The sequence below is a fragment of the Thamnophis elegans genome, chromosome 2, assembly GCF_009769535.1.
Source record: "Thamnophis elegans isolate rThaEle1 chromosome 2, rThaEle1.pri, whole genome shotgun sequence".
NCBI classification, from domain to species: domain Eukaryota; kingdom Metazoa; phylum Chordata; class Lepidosauria; order Squamata; family Colubridae; genus Thamnophis; species Thamnophis elegans.
In genome coordinates, this window is record NC_045542.1 from 117,321,464 (window position 1) to 117,339,747 (window position 18,284).

The 18,284-nt window shown below is 38.6% G+C and overlaps 1 protein-coding gene across 1 annotated transcript in view; it reads right to left on the reverse strand.

The window, feature by feature from the left end:
* PODXL2 (podocalyxin like 2) overlaps window positions 1-18,284 on the reverse strand; it is a 58,142-nt gene that overhangs the window by 18,040 nt on the left and 21,818 nt on the right. The window contains exon 2 of the mRNA XM_032211474.1: window positions 13,759-14,049. Coding sequence (XP_032067365.1) covers window positions 13,759-14,049 — 291 coding nt within the window. The remainder of the gene's footprint in view (window positions 1-13,758; window positions 14,050-18,284) is intronic.

The window sequence follows — 18,284 nt, forward strand, 5'->3', positions numbered from 1 at the left end:
AGTGAGGGCTGTGTTTATTACCCAATGTTATATGCCTCGGTTATGCACAGTAAACATGTGATTGTATAGAATGAAATGGAAATAAAAAGACTTGTGGATGAAGCCACGCTCACAGAACTGGTAGTAAAAAAAAAAGCATTTCATCACTGATTTAAAGGCTGGATCTGCTTATTCTGCTAACCTATGTTTTGTTTAATAATGGTTTATGAATTAATAAAAACTGCCTGCATTTTCACAATTTACTGAAGCATAAGCTCTATTTTACGTCTATTTCAATCACAGTGGTTGGATTCATACACACAGGGTGGAAAATAAGTAAACCACACCTCGGTTCAGTGTGAGATGTGAGCCCAGTCTATGAATTACAATAGTTGTATACACCCTGCAGAAAACGAATCATGCTATTAGAGAACAATTTTCCCTAATAGTCCTAATGTCACTTACCCATTCATTTGAGTACTAAAGTATATTTTCTAAGAAAACATGTAACAGTAGTACTAGTCATGTGTTTTAAAGATTGCAGGTATAGTGATTATCTAAGTACTCGGTGTAAAAGGGAATTTCTTTATTTTACATTCACTCTGCATGCCTGATTCTTGATGTGCAACTGATAATGATGTAGTGGTCACATAACAGATAGGTGTAATCTCAGATTACCCCATGAGCAGAGGGAACAGCCCGCATAGCCCATTTTCCACCTCACAGATTAATATATTCATGTCCTTAAGAGTGAAGGTATCACATATGGAGAGATGATTAAAACTAAAACTTAAAAGTACACCCTCAATATCTGTATATTGTTCTCACACGTAGTAAGTGTCTCTCTCTTCCAAGAGACACAAAGGAAGAGCAATTCTTTGAATCCATTGGGGGAGATTCAAAGCTGATAGGAATGTATAATGTGGAGGATGGTAGAATCTAGCCCAGTTAACAAAATAAAAGTAAAAAATTAGACTCAATGGACAATGCTACAGAACAGCAGTATTCTTGATTTCATTTCTGTTCTCAATAGCATTCTCATTATTTATCTCCCTGTTATTATATTACTGAATTGATGCCACAATGTTGAAGTCACATCTTGGAAATCAAAGCCAATAATTCCAGGCCATTGTTATGCAACTTCACTGAACATAAGGGGGGGGGATGTATTATACGTCATATCAAATGTTGTTTATTTGGTATATGGCAGCCCATCTCAAGCAATGATTCCTGATGGCACCACATAGAAGGCTGTAGAAGCACATTAATCAGGGAGACTAGTAACTAACTTTTGAAAAGACAAAAAGCAACATTTTTATAGCAATAGCAATAGCAGTTAGACTTATATACCGCTTCATAGGGCTTTCAGCCCTCTCTAAGCGGTTTACAGAGTCAGCATATTGCCCCCAACAATCCGGGTCCTCATTTTACCCACCTTGGAAGGATGGAAGGCAGAGTCAACCTTGAGCCAGTGAGATTTGAACAGCCGAACTGCAGAACTACAGTTCTGCAGAACTGCAGTCAGCTGAAGTAGCCTGCAGTGCTGCATTTAACCACTGCGCCACCACTGGGCTTTATGCCCAGTGAAAAGTGGAAATTTTATAAAGAGAGATGCAGGATTGCTATTCTAGTTCAAAGAAAGAAAAATCAGTGTCCAATCTTTCTTACAGCCAAAGTCCAAATGACTATGGAGGCACAGTGTCCAGCAACTAGATAGAAAGAGCATTTCCTCACCAGAGTTGCCATGCTGATAACTGAGCAAGTTACTATGCCCAGATCCTTCATCCTCAGACTCATTTCTAGATTGTCTGGAAGGCAAGACTTATCTTTAGAGAAGACGGAAAATTGACCCCCAAAACAAAAAACATTAAGTGCAATTCTAGATTAGGAATAAGATGCTACTAATATCATGAGGATATTTCTCTCAAAAATAGTTATTAAAGCATATTTATGCTGTAACAAGCAATGTGTAAGCATAACCTCTATGTAAATTAGAGCTAGCTTCTTTGCATACATATATACCTATATCAAGGATAATACAGTATCTGCCAAGGTTCCGACTGACAAAACCCAACCAAAGTAAGCACCAACTAAGACGGTCCATGCAAAACTTTATTGAGTACATCACTTCAGCATGTTTGAAGGCAAAACCAGATCTAGATCTTTCCCATGCTAAGTTCCATAGGTGAAGCTCAGATTCTTCCACACACACCCAATTAGCTCAGGTCACATTGTCTAATACCATCTCCGGATATTGTTGTGGGAAAGTCTTTCTGGGCTTTGTAAACACCTGCGGAAATGTCCTTGGTTCTCACAGCGACATCTCGATATCTGGCCCATGTTCTATCTCCCGCTCCGTCCCCCCCATAGTTTGTTGGCAAGCTGAGATGCGATAGTAGTGGTAACAGCAAGATGTTTTTTGAAGCTCGACAGGATCTATAAAATATTCTATTTTGGGATAAGCAACAGAATGCAGCACACAAAAATGAGAAATAGTAAGCCACAGAATATAAAGAGAAATACAACTAGTTTATACTAGCACCATTCATTGTAGTTATTCATATTTTTCTATCCTTGTAAACAGGGGTAGAATTCGCTTACTTTCCCTACTGGGTCACAAATGTGAGAGCATGCTCTTTGCTCATGTGCTTGGCTTGAAAACAAATCCAGCCTTTAAATAATATGAAACAGAGCTGGGGCAGATGGGGGGGGGCTTAATTTCCACTACTGGTTCGGGGGAACCAGTCCGAACCGGCTGAATACCACCCCTGCTTGTAAATCATCTTGTTTCCCTCTTGTATGTACAATACATTGCCTTTTGTTCTGTCTTATGCAAATATTATTGTGTGCTAAATTACCCTTATAATTCAGGCTTCACCTAAGCTTGTTACACAGCCTTTTTAGGGATATTGTGTGAAACAGTCCTATGAGCAACACTCTGATAGAAAAAAATAATAATTGCACTGTATTTTATGATGTGGCAATGCATGAAATAGTTATTTCATACTCCTGTAGAGAAGTCTCATATAACACGGCCTTGAAAGGAGATGAGAGAATGGAATTAAGGAAAGAGAATGCAAGTATTAGATGTGGAACCCAGCCAGGATGTTAGTGCTCATATTCTAGTTTTAAGTGACAATGTCTCTTATAGCAATGAGAAATTAGCAGGTCCTTGTACAGGTTTTGCTATATGAACCGTGTAATGAAATACAGTAAGTATCCTCTTAGGAATGGCAACATTTACTTAAATCTTTTACCTAGGTATAGCACTTGGCTCATGACTGTATGAAAAAAAAGAGAGTTCTTTTAAAAGTTACTGTGTGTTTAAGTCTAGGTAAACAAACAAATCCTGAGCACACCAGTAGCAGCTGGGCAATGGCCCCTTGATATTAAGCTTCTTAGGTGTTGTCTTTCCATGGTGCTTAATTTCATTGAGCTGTAGCTGAAGATGAGATTAAAAGATGTGTACTTAATGTCAATCTGTGCTTAAAATTTAGCTGCAAAATTAGAGGTAATATGGTAAGTCATATGATCAAATTTTGGGTCCTTGCAACTGGCATGTATTTACAATGGTTGTAACATCAGGAATCATGTAATCATGTAATCATGATTTCAGCCAGTTTCTGACAAGCAATGATTACAGTGATTCAGTTAAGCAACTGTGGCAAAAGGTCATAAAATCAGGCATGACTCACTTAACAACTGCTTTGCTTAGCAATGGAAATTGTGGTGATGAATCAAGGACTACCTGTACAATTAAATGCTTCCTTTGAAGTGAAATTAATTAAACCAGAAAGTGCTTAATTTAATTTCATATTCAATTTAATTTAAATTAAATAATGAATTTAACAGAGGTAGTCTTTGACTTGCAACTATTGGAAAGTCCTCAACTTACAACCAATATAGTGACCATTGGAAATTAGAATGGCATTGAAAAAAGTGACATGATTTTTTTTGCACTTGCAACATAGTTACAGCATCAGAATTCTGAAACTTGGCAACTGACTTGTATTTATGACGGGGTTGCAATCTCCTGGGCTCACACCTTTTGTGACCTTCTGACAAGCAAAGTCGAAGCCAATTCACTTAACAACCATGTGACTGCAGTGTTTCACTTAACAAAAGCGGCAAGAAAGATTGCAAAATGGGGCAAAACTCATTTAACAGCTGTCTTGCTTAGTAATGGAAATTTGGGGCTTAACTGTGGCTATAATTTGAGGACTACCTGTACTCAGTTTCAATACCCCATGATAGGTTGGGGCTAGGCCAGGAGTGGTATCTACTTACCCTCCCTACCACTTCGTAAATGTGACCCTGCCATGCATGTGCTTTTCATGAAAAAAGGGCCTAAAGGGGATGCCGTAGAGCCGGGGAGGGTAGGCGGGGCCATCCGCGATTCCCACTACGGGTTCAGGTGAACCAGTCCAAATCGGTAGAATACCACCTCTGGGCTAGCCCAGGAATCATCTAGCCTTAGGAAAGTAAAGAGCCTGCCTCATTAAGATTGCCATTATACTTACAGAATTACTAATTCCTATGGTTTAGATCTGTATTAGTGCCACCATCATAGTGGAATTATTGCAATGTTCCAGACAAATACATTTTTACATGCAGCCTCCACTTCTCTTGGTTTTCTTATCTTTAGTCCAGCACAGCCTTGATTCATTGCAGAAAGCAAGATAATGCTCCTACGAAGGACTAACTGTCCTGTTTTCATATATACCTGCAACACTTAGGTCTAACACAATGGAAATATCGCAGCAGAAGTATCCAGTATTTGGAAGAATTCTACAACCTCCATGGGGTTATAGAATTTAAATTTTCCTGTTGTGAATTCAATACACACTCAGTTACACAAGACAGCCTGCTTTCACATGTGGTTTCTGAAATTCAAGGCTCTCCTTTCAACGGGTGACTCGGCAAAAGACAAAATAACCCAGTTGGTTGTAAAAGCTTATACCTGACAGATGAGAAGATCTTGAGACTGTGAATACGGGAAAGGTGCAGGGTTTTGCCAGACAAAACAAAGATATGCTTTCCTGCATCCGATTTGTATATAATAATCTATCCCAGTGCACAAGCCAGAAAACTTAGTTCATCTCTTCCTCAATATCCCATTTTTATTTTGCACGAGATTTTCACTCGGATATATACCAGGGAGGTGAAGCTTAGTCTTTTTCATCATTGCCTAATAGCAGGGGTGGGATTGAAAAATGGACTCTGCCCATTTGCTGGGTGGGTGTGGCCTACTCAGCCTCCTACACCAGGAGATTTTTCCTGAACCTCCAGGAGGGAGGCTTCCCCCTGGGCTCCAGAGGGCCTCCGGAGGCTGGAAACAGGTCCATATTTGGATTTCTGGGACTTTTAGTAGGCCCATTTTTTTTTGCTCTCCCCAGGTTTTGAAGGCTTTTCCCGAACCTCCAGGAGGGTGAAAATGGCCTCCCGCTGGCTCCAGAGGCTCTCCGAAGGCTGGAAATGGGCCCATTTCCAGACTTCTGAAAGGCCTGTTTTGCACCCTCCTAGAGTCTCCTCACAGGCCCTGCACTTACCTGTCATGGTGAATGGGCCGCATGGAGACTCCTGGGAGAAGTAGAGTGGAGTAGCTGGGGCCAGCCAGTCGTTGCCTAATAGTACATCTAAGACTTTACTTCCAGGACCTCACTTGAAGCCACCATTACTCTCCATTAACCAAAAGCATTGCAAAACAGGCACATTTGATTACTGTATGCATTTTTATAAAGAACCTTTCTATGTTTTCAATTTATATATATATATTTTGTCAGAATTCTCTTATTTTGAATTTGTATAACCCCTTTAGCCCCAGTTCTGGGTTACTGCAAACCACCTCTCAAACTTTAGTGATCTAGATAGAATATTAGTTTCAGTCTAAGGTTAACACACACAGAAACATTTATATTAAATAATCTAATTATTTTTCATTCAACCTCCTCCCAGAACAATGAAAAGCTACTCATATGTCTGGTGGAAGTCTGCTGGAAGTCTTGAATTGATTACTGTAATAATAGCACATAAGTTATGTGCTTACAAAAGCCCAGTTGAAGTTTCTCATTTAGAACCACTTTTCATTCACTGTAAGATGATAAGCAGCAGGTTTCTAATAAATTTTTAAAAAGAAATCTGTTGAATAATTCAATAAGTTGCATTAATTAAGAAAGTGAAATGTCACTGAGAAATAGAGTTAACACAGATAAAGTGTTTCTCCTATTCCAAATCATGGTTTGAAAATTTAGGAATAAGTCTAAAAAGGAACATACTTCCTTCCCCACCCCCTCATCTGATCAGTTTCATTTATAATTTCCTGTTTAATTTATGTTGTCAAAGCTGAACAAATTGCAGATTGTTGGTTTCTCAAAACATCAATATGTATCCTTTCTCCTGTCCATGAATTTCTAATTGAAAACTATTAAGATAATATTTGCTCCAGTTTAATGATGGCTCCCTTGGCTACCTGAGACTGAAAAAAACACTCCTTTTCTTCCATTAGAAAGTGTCTAATCAAGTTGGTTGTTTAATGTTTATTTCTGCATCTATCGACTTTCAAGCTGTTTTTGCCCAAGGTACTTTCAATGGAGACAGTTAGGTTCATTCAATGCTTTAATTATGGTGTGTTCAGTTTACTCTAGTGTCCTGGTTTTAAACAGTGTTTAGGTTCTTAAAGGCATCAGCCCAAACAAATCATTTTATTTTGCTCACTTTATGCATCTAGTCGTTTATGTTGGACTTCAACTTCCCTTGTCTCCGTAGAGTGGTCCATGGAAAAAGACTGCAAGAATGTTAGTCTAAACAATTGGAGGCCACCAGGTTGCTTGCCAATACTTTAATGGGATGTGTAAATCTAGAGTGAGGAGGATGTGATGCAACTACTAACCCTATAGCTTTGCTACAGTGCTATAATTTTTGTATTAACTATTTTTAAAGCCAACAGAGGCGTGTAGTATATGCAGCAGCTTATATTTCTAATAGGAAGCAGACAGCTGAGTTTATCAAATGAAAAACAGGCACAGAAGATTTGGAGGTTCAAACATGCATGATTGCAATACTTTAAAAGCTTTTCTTTTTTTTTAGGAAAGATGATGGTTGTACAACCTGCACATTCATTCTTAACATACATAACATACATACATACATACATGACACTGAAAAAGTGACTTATGATTGTTTTTCACACTTAAGCCATTGTAGCATCCCCATAAGTCATGTGATCAAAATTCAGATGCTTGACAACTGGTTCATATTTATGGCCATTGCTATGATGAGACCTTCTGACAAGCAAAGGCAATAGGGAAGCCTGATTCACTTAACAACTGTGTTACTAGCTTAACAATAGTAGCAATTCACTTAACTGTGGCAAGGAAGGTCATAAAACGGGGGAGGGGGATTCACTTAACAGCTGTCTCACTCAGCAACATACATTTTGGGTTCAATTGTGGTCGTAAGTCAATGACTATCAGAATAACCTCGGGGACTGAATTCTCCCAGACTGAAATCTTCATAGATGTATTGCTTTCATTTGAACATGTATCACTTTCTAGTGCCAGACTAGAATCAGGCTGGAGAGGTACCAACTAAGATGAAATGAAAGCAAAGAAGGCAGCAGGGAGGACAGAAAGACAGAAGGTCACCTTCTCATGTTGCCTGGCCTGAAAAAGCAGGTCAAGATTGCGCAGGATAATCTGATAAGCTCTAAGGAAACCTTGAATATGCTCAGCCCTGTCCAATGCAGTCAATGGGCATCTCAAATGTGCCTGCTTAACACCATAGGTCACAATTGCATCATAACATTACATTAACATCCCAACTTTTGAACAACAATATGAATGATTTGTATGTACAGTATATAAAGGCAGCCATTTTATTAGCATTTTGTTCTTCCCTTTGTGCAAACTGGCAAAATAATCAAACAAAGGTAAAGTAGTCAGAAATCACAAGCTTCAGACATAAAAACAAATTAGGATCATATTGCTGCTTCAGCTCTTGTCTAACGGCCAAAGCTGGTGAAGTAAGAATCAGTGACTTCTAGTCTATGAAGGACTAGTATAGTACTACTACGGCCGAGTATTGTTTAACATGGAAAAGTAGCAGAAAGAAATTTAAGAGTTTAAACATAGGAGCATAGATATATAAAGACTGACTTCTTTGCACTGCAGCAGGCAGTCAACTCTTTTCAGAGCTTCATTCTTCTTGCAATAAAAATCCTAAACTTGCCAAGTCATATTCGGAAATTCTCTGCCAAGTATAACCAAACCTGAATTAATATTTATCCAGAGATTTATAATTTATTGCATAGCTCAAGGGGAAGCCTGGCAGCTAATGCTTAATGGTGGGAAACTGGTATGTATGTATGCATGTGTGTGTATGCATGTATGTATGTATGTATGTATGCATGCATGTATGTATGTATGTATGTACCATGTTTCCTAGAAAATAAGACCCTGACTTATTTTTATTTTTTTTGCCACCAAAAAAGGTACCAAGTCTTATTTTGGGAGGGAGGCAGATGTCATCCACTGACTCACCTCACTTGTATGCGTTGCCCCCCGGCCTTGGTTTTGCTGTCAGAGGCCTTCAGAAACGTCTTTGACTTCAGAGAGATGCAGCCAGGCCTCGCACACCTCAGGTCATTTCTTGCACCTCGGCCTATTTCTTGCAGCCAGCAATTCTTTCCTGAAGGCCTATGTAGCCAAGAACAGAGTCTGGAACTCTCTCAGCTAGAGACGCCTTCAGGAAAGCCTTGCTGGCTGCAGAAGAAATGGCCCAAGGTGTGCAAGGCCTGGCTGCAACTATCCAAAGGTAAGTAGTAGGGCAGCTCCACCTCCCCATCTCCACCCTAGCTTAATTTTTACCCATGCACCCTGGAGTGGGCTGGGTGTTAATTAGGGCTTATTTTGGGGGTAGGGCTTATATTGGGTGCACATGTAAAAATCAAACTAGGACTTATTTTCTGAGTAAGTCATATTTTCAGGGAAATGCGGTATGTATGTGTGTGTGTATGTGTGTGTGTATGTGTGTATGTATGTGTGTATATATGTATATGTATATGTATATGTATATGTATATGTATATGTATATGTATATGTATATATAGAATAGAATAGAATAGAATAGAATTTTATTATTTGTATGCCGCCCTTCTCCGGGAGGACTCAGGGCGGCGAACAATTCAAGGGGGAAAAAGGGGAACATAAAAAAACAAAATACAAATAATAAAAGTAAACAACAGTCACACAACCATACATGTCGAGAGGGGAGGGAACTCATCACCCCCAGGCCTGCCGGCAAAGCCAGGTTTTGACGGCTTTTCGGAAGGCCTGGAGAGAGGTGAGGGTCCGAATCCCTGCGGGGAGTTCATTCCAGAGGGCCGGAGCTACCACAGAGAAGGCCCTCCCCCGGGTAATAGCCAGGTGGCATTGGCTGGTAGATGGCACCCGGAGGAGGCCAACCCTGTGAGATCTAATGGGTCTGTGGGAGGTAATTGGCAGCAGGCGGTCTCTCAAGTATGCATGCATTCATATATACATATACATATATCATTCATTCATTCATTCATTCATTCAATTTATACAGCCCATATATCATCTCATATTTGAACATCAGTCTAAACTCTTCCTCCAAGCCTCTTTTTTCTGCTTAGGTACAGGGAAGGATAAGTGGGAAGAAATGGGGAAAGTTCACCTGCACAGTATTGTTCACAATTTCCTTTATTAAGCTAAAATTCATAGCTTATTGTTTCTCTATTCTTGCAAAAGAGATTACAAATTATATGGAGCAATAACAGAGCTGTCTGGGGGAGGAGCAGAAAAGTTGTAACGGTGGTTGACTTATAGGACATAAACTCTGTGGCTTTTTTATGTGTGTTTCATGTAAAAATGGAGGGAGGGGTCAATCATGTGGCTATTGGGGCAACCATCTTGACTTTGGTTTTCTACTTTCCCCATCCCTGGAGAACCAGAATAAGAGAGAAGTGGTTTCTGTGAATAAAAGGAACATTGGAATAGCTGGATTTTTTTTTTTTAAAAAAAGTTTCTACTAAATGCTTCTGAAGCAGCAATAAATTCCAAGGAAAACAGACATATGACAGTTTAATAAAAATAGTACATTGTATTAGAAAGACTGAAATTGAAAAGCTACATTGACTGCTATGTCAGTGGTATCCTGTGTTATTTACCAGCTTTCCAAGATGCAAGACTGGCTGGAGATTTCAGTCAAGAATCTTTTTGAAAGAAGAATATCCTACTCTTACAAGCCCAAGAATAGTATCCAGTGCTACTGATTATTTTTATATAAAAACATTAAAACCAAAAGAGAAAAATCAGGCAAAAACAAAGAAAATATCTTCTTCAAACGGCAGCTATCTTTGGAGCATAATGCTGTACATAAAGAAATATAACTGGACTCCAGTTACCTTGGAGTCTGATTATAAGGTAATATGTATTTAATAATATAGTCAGAAGAATATTAGTTGCTATAAATGGTTCTTTCTGTGAAAGAAAAAAAGGTTACTTTTCAAGATCATCATTATAAATAAATAAATTGTATTCTACTTAATATCAATTAATTTATTCTGGTTGTTTTATTTTGTTTACTTAATAGATTAAATGAGATTACTAGATTAAATTAATTGAAGATATAATCTTGTAGTTCTTAACGAAGGATTCATTTAAGGATTCATTGCTGCATAAGAATTTGTCTTCTAAAGTATGGCATGTAAATATTGCTGGGCAAAATTTGAATATATTACTTAATTTTTTGCAAAAGTACATTTTAAAAAGGCTTGAAGGCTGCTCACTCATTCAAGAGTTAACTTCATTGAAGAAGATAAATTTTTGTCCAAGTAATTTCACTCAGGACTAGGCTCAACTCAAGGTAAGTGAACCTAGAGTCAATTTGCTCAGTCCCTTGATTAATCATCAGAATGTTTAGAAAAATTATAAATGCCCACTCAATGTAATTAATATACAGGCAACAATGCCTCTTCCTTCGAATGTCAGTGATAATGAAATGGCTTTCACAGCTTTACTTTCTTTAAGTAACTCTTTTGTCCTCAGTGAGAGCTTTCATCATTAACATGTGCAATTTATTGTCAAAAATATGATGATGGTTTTCAAAGTGGATTAAATGAATTGACAAAGGAAAGGTCCGTCAAGGGCCATTAATTCTGAAAATGCATTGTTATCTCTGAGTTGGGAGTATCATCCAGAGCCACAGTGATAGAAAAGAATTACATTTCCATCTCCTGCTTATGAACAGAATCATCTAGTTGGACATTGTAAATAACAAATGCTGGAGTAGATGGTCCTTGGACTGAGGCAATAAAATTATCCCATGTTCTTTCAAAACCCCTAGCGCCAAATTCTTTCCATTATTTATATTGCTTGGCACTTGATATACAACTGCTATGTTTCATTGATGCATTCATTTTCTACAAAGCATTATCATGACGTTTTGGTTATATCACTATTGTCTTCTTTTCATCAAAGGTTTTTAAATTTGTTTCCTGGTTGCAATTTTTTCCCAAAGCATTCTTTATTCCAAAGAATGGGCTGCACACTATGTTGATTTACCTTTCCCCATGCAGATGACTTTATTATATCTATTAGTATGGACTGAAAATGAGATACACTCAATTTGCCATTGAGACACATCTAGAGGTTGGGGAGAGAGAATTGTTGAAGTCTACAGGAATTCATTTTTTTCTCCACTTGTAGCCCATAATAAGTTTTCAGGACAACGTGTTTGGGATTTTAAAAGTGTCTTGCTCAATTTGTTATTCATGAGTCTTTCTACCTGAACTGATGGCAATACTCTACAGCTGAAGATCCCTAAATGCTAGTTCTGGGAGACTTAAACATACAGGCTAAAACTGACCTGGTTAAAATAGGATTTCACAGGACAAACACAGATTTTTCCCAACTACTTACCAGTGTGACATGAATAGCTGCTAGACTTTTTGGTTTTGACACTTTAGTTTTGATTTAAACTTACATAAGTGATGTTTCTCCATAGACTAAGATGGAACTATTGACAGAGTCTATCAAATAGGCTTAGGGAGACAGGACAGTCCAGTAGAAATACAGATCATTTTAAATGCAGAAAGGGCCAACAGGACGGCCCCTGTGCCCACTTTGCAGATAACATTCAACTTTCTGATAATTATTCACATTGCGACCAATGAAGAAAGATGGGTACTGATTGAAACACAGGTGGAGGTAATTTAATCCTGGCAAAAGTTCATTATCAAGCCAATTCAAGGCTGACAGAGGAGGGGAAAAATCCCACAGTTCTTAGTTTTTCCAAGAGATTTAGATTTCTTGGGATTTAGTCAAACAAGTGATTTATACAATACAATAGCAGAGTCGGAAGGGACCTTGGAGGTCTTCTAGTCCAACACCCTGCCTAGGAAGGAAACCTTATACCATTTCAGACAAATGGCTATCCAACATCTTCTTAAAGACTTCTAGTGTTGGGGCCTTTACAACTTCTGGAGGCAAGCTGTTCCACTGATTAATTGTTCTAACTGTCAGGAAAGTTGCTTTTTTCCTTGATTAGTTTCCACCCATTACCTCTTGTTCTACCCTCAGGTGCCTTGGAGAATAGTTTGATTCCCTCTTCTTTGTGGCAACCCCTGAGATATTGGAATACTGCTATCATGTCTCCCCTAGTCCCAATTTATTCTCTCATCCAAATCATTGATGAAGATGTTGAAGAGTACCCAAAACAGAGCCTTGGGGTACTCCACTGCATACTTCCCTCCATATAGATGCAGTTCCATTGAGGACTACACATTGAGTGCGGTTGGTCAGCCAGTTACAAATCCATCTGGTGGTGATGCTGTCCAACCCACATTCTTCTACTTTATCTAGTAGTAGGTTATGGTCTACCTTATCAAATGCCTTACTGAAGTCCAAGTAAACTATATCGATGGTATTCCTCTGGTCCACTAATTTTGTCACTTTGTCAAAGAATGCAATAAGATTAGTCTGACAAAATTTAGCAGAATCCTCAGTAGATCACTATGCTGCATTTGCACAAAATTTAGAAGGGGAAAAATTCTAAGCATTTATAATTATTTAGATTCTGTAGTTTTATTGGGTCAGTTGTTCTGTGCAGAGAACACTTTCATTGGATTCTTTTGAATGAATTTTGTCCTATAAGGTTTCATGATATGCATAGGCATTTGTTCAACACTTGCTCCTAAGGGTTTATTACAACAAGTAAGAATATCAGCTGGATTTAATTATAAATTCCTCTTAACAAGAAGGATCAAACCCAGTAAAATAATTCATAATGATACCACTTCTGAGAAAACCATAATTATACTCAGATGATTTACATAATAACTGCAAAACTGTACCTGAAGTAACTTTCCTAGACAGTGTCCCACTTGAAAACTGATAAACCCCAAGAATTCTTAAATGCAATGGAGGTTTAGATTCATTTCCATCAGAATTTAGCATTGAAACAGATTTGGTTACCAGGTGGGACGATCCTTTCTAAGAGAAAGTTGGGAATGCAACTCAGGTTACTATTACTTACTTCTCAGAAGCTTCCAATACCATTATTATTACTATACCATTATGTCAATACCGTAATCTTTTGCACCACGATGATAAGGCTAAAAACTTCCGACCTGAAACTTCTAAATTAATTTCCCTCTAAAAATACATGGAAAAGCTGTTTTAAAAACCCCAAGCCCCATTTTTTTTTAACAACAAAAAAGTCTAACAAAACTTAGAAGAAAATAGTGAAAAGATTGGTTACCTGCTGCTGGCCCCATATACACACTGGAATCATTGCTGTCTCCACCTTCTTCCCATAAATACTGAGATTGGAGGACCTTGGAGTCTTCCTTTTCCTCACTGAAAAAGCCTGAACCAGGTGAGACTTGCAGGGCACCAGGACCAAAATCAGACTCTGATAATTCTAGGTTGGTCTGTTCGCTGGAATCCAGAGACTTAAAGTGGGACAATTTTATGAAGTCTGCCAAAGAAGTTGAGCTCAGACCTTCGGTACCAGAATCTTCTGACACAGCTAGGCAAATGTACAGGCAACCTGTTAAAAAAGAACCACATCAGTTTTAGCTTGTGTGAACCTAGAAAGAAAAAAAAACACTGTAGGGCCTCAAAAACAGCTTCATATGTAAAGGTACGAACATATGTGGTAGTCATTCCCGACTCTAGGGGGCGGTGCTCATCTCCATTTCAAAGCCGAAGAGCCAGCACTGTCCAAAGACATCTCCCTGGTCATGTAGCCAGCATGACTAAATGCCAAAGGCACAGGGAACAGTTACCTTCCCACCAAAGATGGTCCCTATTGTTCTACTTGCATTTTTAATGTGCTTTCGAACTGCTAGGTTGGCAGAAGCTGGGACAAGTAACAGGAGCTCACTCCTTTACGGGGCTCTAGGGATTCAAACTGCCAAACTGCCAACCTTCCTGATCGACAAGCTCAGCATCTTAGCCACTGAGCCACCATGTGCCCTTCATATGTAGCCTCATGTGTAGAAGCTATAAAATATCAGGCTGTGGAAAACTTTTAAAAAATTATTTTTATATTACTATGTTCCGAAAGTAAATGCACAATAATGGTGATGGATATGCAATCTGGGAAAAAGTCAATTCTCAAGTGGAAAAATTGTATTTACAGCTGAGAAAAATAATAATATATTGCTACCATGGAATCAATTTGAAGAGCTTTAAACAATGCGCAAACTGAGGCAACCTTGTGTATGCGCACACTGAAATGTCCATTTGTCCTCAAAAGGTTTCAAAGAAATATTAAAATGCTACCCATAGTTGCAAGAGATTCTGGCGTGACCTGACAAATGCACGCACAACAAAAGCGCGCCGACAAAAGCGCGGCGAGAAAACCGTAATGTCATAAACGTGCCCACAACAACGCGCTGATAAAACCGCGCCCACAAAAGCGCGATTTAAGTTAAGGTAAGGGTTAGAGTTAGGGTTAGGGTTAGGGTTAGGGTTAGGGTTAGGGTTAGGGTTAGGTTCAGGGTTAGGTTTAGGGTTAGGTTTAGGGTTAGGTTTAGGGTTAGGGTTAAGATTAGGGTTAGGATTATTAGGTTGTTATTAGTTGTTTGTTGAAGGCACGCTTTTGTCGGCGCGCTGTTGCGGGCGCGCTTCTGCGCGCATTTGTCGGTGCGATTTTGACCTCACGGTTTTCTCAGCGCGGTTTCGTCAGCGCACTTTTGTCGAGCGCGCATTTGTCAGTGAACCAGATTCTGGCTATATGCATGGATGTAACCACATATATTCAGAAGTATTTATGACAATATTTGTATCTTTCTAATTCCCATCGAACATGGAAAATTAAACTGTATCAAAGTCATAGTCCCATTGTTCCTTAAAAGGACCATATTACTATTGACTTAATGTCAAAGATTGTCTCTTGTAAGTCTATACTTTTTTCTGAGACAAAAGTTTTCTTATGTTGGTGGGAAAGTCAGTATGTTTAGTCACTATATCAGTGCAACTTCTAAAACCCAGCTTTTCTTTCCAAGATCATCCTCAATTATTATACTGTCAGTTAACAGTCCCCCATTCATTACTATTTCCAAATATTCTACAGACAGACCTTTCATTAATTTAGGACTGTAATTCACTGTAAAAGAGCCACCCTTGAAAGCATTTTCCTTGACTTGAAAGGCCAAGTTTCCATAGATAAAGAATGCACATAACTCCCTTCGCTGGCTGAGTCAGATAGATAATGGATGGTGTATACTATGCAACACTAGGAATTACAGCCTGACTCATTAGACACAGCATTGTTATCCAATATCTTAAACGCCTATATTTTGTTTTGCTGAATAAATTCTCCTTTAAAAAAATTAAACCAGCAGGGGTATTGGTAACCAGAGCAATCTCTGGATTAGATTTAGCTGTATATGTAGTCAGCGTGGAATCAGAAAAAGAATCAATAAAAGAATCAGGTGTCCAGTAACCAAATAGTAAGAAGATGTTCATTTATCTAATGTTTATCTGGAAGAGACTTTCCACAACTGACTCAATATTATTTTTGGAAACCTTTATTGCTCCATGTTCTGCTTCTTCTTCTCCCACTCCAATCATGTATCTCATCTTAGATCAATAAAACAAATTTAGCCAGAAGGAGAATAGCTTAGACAAAGCAAAGGCTTGCAAAAGCAGAAGTATGACAGAGGCAAGCAACCCTGAAAGAAAAAATCACTGCAGAATAAAGCAGCCGACCAAGAGATCTCTGGGCATCCCAGGGGATAGCAAACTTTGTCGGGTATTATTTGCACATGGTTGAGTCAGTAAGGCACTCGGATCAAAACATTTCCAAATATACTTGGTTATAGAACATATCTTTGCAGGTGAGATTATATTTTGCTTCAGTACACCTCTTGCTTGGTCTGCAAGGAAGCTACAAAAAGAAAAGGGGGGGGGGTGGCAGAACTGTGTCTAGGATTGTTTTTATCCTCACATAGCAGCTGTCACTCTGCTATTATTAGCACCTCAGTATAGGAGCATCCAGAAAAACCTGGAAGCAAGGAATAAAAACATTGGGCTAGGATTATAAACACACATGCAAGCTCATAAGCATACTGGCTATAACCAAAGATACTACTCCTATCTGCCTGAGTAATGGAAGGGCAAGCTATTATGATGCTAGGATCCTTTGATTTTCAAATTCAGTAACACGAGTCACCATTTCCAATGACCTTCAAATGGAGTGCAGTGGACCCAAACAGCCATAAATGGCTACACAAAGCCCATATAATTGGACTTGAGCCATGGGAAGGACAATCCACAGAGCTACTTGTTTATATTATTCTAGTACTGATACTAGTATCTAATATAGTCTGGAAGACATGAGTTAAGCTCAGGTCTTACGGACACTACAGAGACATCTGCATAGTTTTCTGGACTGTTGTACAAAAGTATCTGGCTGTTACCGTCTTCCAGAAGTGGGTTCCTACCGGTTTGGACCGGTTTGGCCGAATCGGTAGTAATTTGGCAGCCTGGGTCGCTGGAACCAGCAGTGACCCAGGCCTGCCTCACCCATGAATCGGTTCACCTACGGTGCTGCCATCTTGATTTTCGGTTCGGTGCATGTGCAGAACAATTTTCATTGCAGAAATGATTCCCCCCCCCTTTTTTTTAACATTTTGCATAACCGTTTAGTGAGCGTGCAGAACCGGCAATAATGTCAGCAGCAACCCACCCCTGCTGTCTTTCTAAATGTTTGTTTAACTTCCAGGTCCAGCCTTCAACCCTGGGTTCTCTGGGGGTATCCTATGCCAATACTAACCAGGAATGACCCTGCTTGACTTTAGATCCTCCCACAACTGCCATCTGATGAAGACACATAGGTTGGTTCACTATTACTCAGTTCTATTGCATGGTTTCATGAGATGCAAATATGAGTCATTGTTATGCAGAACAAAAGCACCAAAAAATAAATTCTATTACTGTTCATACACAATAAGAAAAAAGTTGCCATGTGCAAACATGAAACAGACCTAAAACAAATTTCAGACCTTTGATGCATATATTTATATGGTAAATATAAAGGTATTATCAGTGTTTCTATTCTTTTTAAAGTATTGCCATTTTAGATACAAACCACCAAGAGTTATTGTGGTGGAATATACAGTAAATGTAATAAACCAGTAATTAAATATTAATTCCAACCTAAGATCCTAAGAAGCTAGCAGCAGAATTCAACTTTCACAATCTGTACCTTTACTGCATGAAGCAGAATAAATAGTTGCCTTGAACTGAAGGAAAAATAGGGATTCTCTATTTTCTATTCTAATCAGATTTGATTTATATCAGATTAGATATAGTTTTATTTCCAGTGAAGCACTGAATGTATTTTACTCCTAACATAGTTCTGTTGAGTCTGATAAAGTTGACTTCTTGACATGAATATTGAGAATTTAAACTCTAGGTCAAGAAGTAGTAGGAGTGGCTTATGAATCTTCTGGCTGTTAAATTTAGAAAAGTTTTGTATAGTTTTACTCTATTAATTATTATATTATAATCATTAGCACCTCAAAACCTACTTTAGAAACATGATTACATGAAGGAACAAATTGCAGACTTGACCTCAATAATCTCTGTTTACATTTAAACAGATCCCCAGGGACCACTTCAGATCTATTTGTCACTCCTTCTTTATTTTCCATGACTGCCTTATGGAAAGGTCTATAGTTGAATTAAACCCCAGACGCTTGTGATGAACTTGGCCTGCAGGAAAACTAATCCCATTAGTGCAGGAGATCAGGTCTCAGCAGTTTATTTACCCTC